The following is a 4,319-nucleotide window of genomic DNA, read 5'->3' as shown; positions in this document are numbered from 1 at the left end:
TTAAGGTCATTATCAACAATGACAAATCATGTCGATAATATATACCCTTGATACGATGTAATAAGAAGAGCACTGTATCTCTGTGATCTTCCACCCGTGAAAATTAATAAAGGGAAACCTCACTAAAATGGACTCTGGATGCTAGAAGGGGAGGCTGGAAGGGGGATCTGTACCACTCTATATCAATTACAGGAGGAACTGTCAATTACAAATTCAACAGAAGAATCATCACTGGAAAAAAATCATCAACTACAGCTCCCAACAGATGGAAATGTATATTACATCTCGTATAAAAAATCTGCTAACTGCAACTCAGGCAATGAAAATTCACCCTACACTCTTGCTTTCCTCCAATGGACTTTTGTTCAAAACAACCCCTCCCAACTTCCTCTTTCTCCATAAAATAATGTTCCTCTCCTTTGTTTGCGAGATTTGCCTATGGCTTTGCCATATAGCTTGCACAGCCTGAATTGCAATTCTCTGTTATTCCCAAATGAACATATTTTTGCTGGTAAAATAAACTGTTTGCTGGTAAGACTGTTTTACTTTTAACATTAATACACTCAAAAACCCACAACCCCAGTCTAATTATGAGAACAACATCAGACAAACTCCAAAAGAGAAGCATCCTAAAAATACTTGACTAGTACTCCTCAAAACCATCAAGGTCATCAAAAACAAGGAAGTCTGTGACAGCCACGAAGAGCCTAAGGAGACATGACTACTAAATTAACATGGTGCTCTGGATGGGACCCTGGGACAAAGAAAAGACATTACATAAAAGCTGAGGAAATCTGAAATGGTTAATAATGATGTATCAATATCGATTCATTAACTGCAATAAATACTCTAAAATGTTAAAAATAATGAAAACTGGATGAGGAACTATATAGAGAACTCTGTACTATCATCTCAATTTTTCAGTAATCTAAAACTGCTCTAAACAACAAAATCTGTTTTAAAGCTTATGAAAAAAGGACAGAAACTTAATAAAAATCAGTAGTGCATTTTTAAAAATCTCATGCAAATGAAAAATTATGTAGCAGGGGCACCTGGGTGGCTCAGACGGTTAAGCGTCTACCTTTGGCTTAGGTCATGATCTCAGAGTCCTGGGATTGAGCCCCACAATCGGGCTCCCTGCTCAGTGGGGAGTCTGCTTCTCCCTCTGCCCCTTATCCCACTAGTACTCTCTCTCAAATAAATAAATAAATAAATAAATAAATAATATTTTAAAAAGAAATTCTTTTTAAAAAAAATAAAAATTATGTTAACAGAGAAAAAAGTAAATCTCATGCAAATAATTTCTAGTGTATTTACTACTCCTAAAAGAATACATCCCAGTGAAATGCTGTCTCATAGAAACTAGCCTAGATAAAGATTATAAAGACATTAGGATTTTTTTTTTTTTTTTTTTTTTTTTTTTTTTTTTTTTTTTTTTTTTGCTTTCCAGTGGCGACAACCTCCTCATGAGAGGACCTCCTCCACCCATCCCCAGAGTAGGAAAAAAGTAAGCACAAGAAGTGCCTGATGCAGAGCCCCAACTCCTACTTCATGGATGTGAAGTATCCAGGATGCTACAAAATCAGTACCATCGTTAGCCACGCACAAACAGTAGTTTCGTGTGTTGGCTTCTCCACTGCCCTTCCCCAGTGTACAGGAGGAAAAGCAAGGCTTACAGAAGGATGCTCCTTCAGATGCAAGCAGAACTAAAAGCACCCTGATGGAATTAAGGTCTTAATACTATTTGGAAGCAATGACCAAGTTTGTGACTGTCACTGAATATACATTATTTAGTATCTACAACGTATAGCACTGGGCCACATGATTTAAAAGTTAAATTCTATGCTAAATGCACCAATAATTTTTTTCTGTTTTTGTTTTTTCTGGATATTCCCTTGACACTAGTCACTAAGTAGTATTCCAGCAGTTCCGTTCAAGGAAAGAGCAGTATGAATCTTAGCAAAAATAAGTAATCATTTTTCACTTCAGACTATTTAACTGTCTTTTCCTATAGGCGGAGCTCTTCAGTAAGAATGTATATCAATAATAATTGCCTACATTTGCATAGTATTTATAGTTTGCAAAGCATGTATGCCCACTTTCACAGGTCTACACCACTCCACTCCAGGAAGGCCTCCAGGCTGGATTCACACTCTTGGTAAGCACCCCATAGCATTGCATTAATCTCTAACTTAACCACCATACATTCATTGTTCAGTGATCTGAAGAATGTTGTGTCTTGCCCCAAAAGCTGTAAGCTTCTTAAGGTTAGGTATCATGCTGTATTAATCTTTGAGTACCCGGGGCTTAATGTTGTACCTGGAATATTTTAGATGTTTAATTAATATTTGATGAATGAATTTAAAAACTCTGGGTGAATTACATAAACTTACTTCTCAGCAGGGTTCTGGTTATACTAAACTTTTAAAATAATGATACTGGCTTTGTGGGTGTTACTATTTTAAACTGTCATTATTTAAAACAATAAATATATTAAAATAAATTTAAAAAAAAAGAATTAAAAGCACCCTGAATCAAGATGAGTGGAAAACTATCCCAATAAACACATTTTGGGATATAGATAGAGATAGAGATATATTTTTTTAATCTAACACAAACACTGATTTAGGGAATATTATTACATTTTTATTAAGTACTCTGTATCTATGCACAGACAGGACAAATTAGAGGACATTAGAACTTACTCATCCTTGAAATCGAAAGAAGACAACATAAAGAGTCTGTGAGATTCAGCATGATAATACTTACATTATATGATAATGTAGTCCCTATAAATTGTGTAAGTAGAAATTTGGTATATTTTAAATGCATTAGAAAAGGTTACTCTTTAGAAGGGCCATATGCACCCCAATGTTCATAGCAGCATTGTCCACAATAGCTAAATTGTGGAAGGAGCCGAGATGCCCTTCAACAGATGACTGGATTAAGATGTGGTCCATATATACAATGGAATATTACTCAGCCATCAAAAAGAACGATTTCTCAACATTTGCAGCAACATGGACGGGACTGGAGGAGATAATGCTAAGTGAAATAAGTCAAGCAGAGAAAGACAATTATCATATGGTTTCACTCATTTATGGAACAAAAGAAGTAGGAAGATCAGTAAGAGACGAAAGGGAAGAAGAAAGGGGGGGCGTAAACAGAAGGGGGAATGAACCAAGAGAGACTACAGACTCTGAGAAACAAACTGAGGGCTTCAGAGGGGAGGGGGGTGGGGGAATGGGATAGGCTGGTGATGGGTATTAAGGAGGGCACACATTGCATGGTGCACTGGGTGTTACATGCAAGTAATGAATCATGGAACTTTACATCAAAAACTAGGGATGTACTGTATGGTGACTAACATAATAAAAAATTATTATTAAAAAAAGAAAAAAAGGTTACTCTTTAAATACTGGTGTGTGTGTGTGTGTGTGTGTGTGTGTGCCTATTTAACTTTATTTTTAATTTTTTATTATGTTATGTCTGTATGTTTGGGGTAAATACCCAGTAGTGCAATTGCTGGGTCACAGGGTAGCTCTATTTTTAACTTTTTGAGGGACCTCCACAGTGTTTTCCAAAGTGGCTGTACTAACTTGCATTCCCACCAACAGTGTAAGAGGGATCGCCTTTCTCCACATCCTCTCCAACATTTGTTGTTTCCTGCCTTGTCCATTTTTGCCATTCTAACTGGCATAAGGTGGTATTTCAATGTAGTTTTGATTTGAAGTTCTCTGATGGCTAATGATTTTGAATATTTTTTCATGTGTCTGTTACCCATTTGTATGTCTTCATTGGAAAAGTGTCTGTTCATATCTTCTGCCCATTTTTTGATTTGATTATTTGTTTCATGTGTATTGAGTTTGAGAAGTTCTTTATAGATCTTGGATACCAGTCTTTCATCTGTAGTGTCATTTGCAAATGTCTTCTCCCATTCCATGGGGTGCCTCTTAGTTTTTTTGACTGTTTCCTTGGCTGTGCAGAAGCTTTTTATCTTGATGAAGTCCCACAAGTTCATTTTATCTTTTGTTTCTCTTGCCATTAGAGATGTGTCATAAAAGAAGTTGACATTTGGCCAATGTCAAAGAGGTTACAGCCTATGTTCTCCTCTATGATTTTGATGGATTCCCGTCTCAAATCGAGGTCTTTCAACCATTTGGAGTTTATCTTTGTGTATGGTGTGAGAGAGTGGTCAAGTTTCATTCTTTTGCATACAGCTGTCCAATTTTCCAGCACCATTTATCGAAGAGACTGTCTTTTTTCCACTAGGTGTTTTTTCCTGCTTTGTCAAAGATTAGTTGCCCAAAGAGCCAAAG

The 4,319-nt window shown here is 36.4% G+C and overlaps 1 protein-coding gene across 1 annotated transcript; it reads left to right on the top strand.

Moving 5' to 3' along the window:
* The first annotated feature begins 1,317 nt into the window (after positions 1 to 1,317).
* On the top strand, positions 1,318 to 2,869 carry LOC103668023 (40S ribosomal protein S27-like). The gene has a single exon (XM_040624429.1). The coding sequence runs from the start codon at positions 1,528 to 1,530 to the stop codon at positions 1,708 to 1,710; it is 183 nt and encodes a 60-aa protein (XP_040480363.1). The 5' UTR covers positions 1,318 to 1,527; the 3' UTR covers positions 1,711 to 2,869.
* Positions 2,870 to 4,319: the final 1,450 nt, after the last annotated feature.

The sequence above is a fragment of the Ursus maritimus genome, unplaced genomic scaffold, assembly GCF_017311325.1.
Source record: "Ursus maritimus isolate PB19 unplaced genomic scaffold, ASM1731132v1 scaffold_7, whole genome shotgun sequence".
Classification (NCBI taxonomy): domain Eukaryota; kingdom Metazoa; phylum Chordata; class Mammalia; order Carnivora; family Ursidae; genus Ursus; species Ursus maritimus.
This window is presented reverse-complemented; position numbering and strand designations above follow the sequence as displayed.

What these genes read in the sequence shown, in the direction of transcription:
- LOC103668023 (XM_040624429.1), top strand. Translation starts at nt 1,528, where the DNA reads ATGCAGAGCCCCAACTCCTACTTCATGGATGTGAAGTATCCAGGATGC.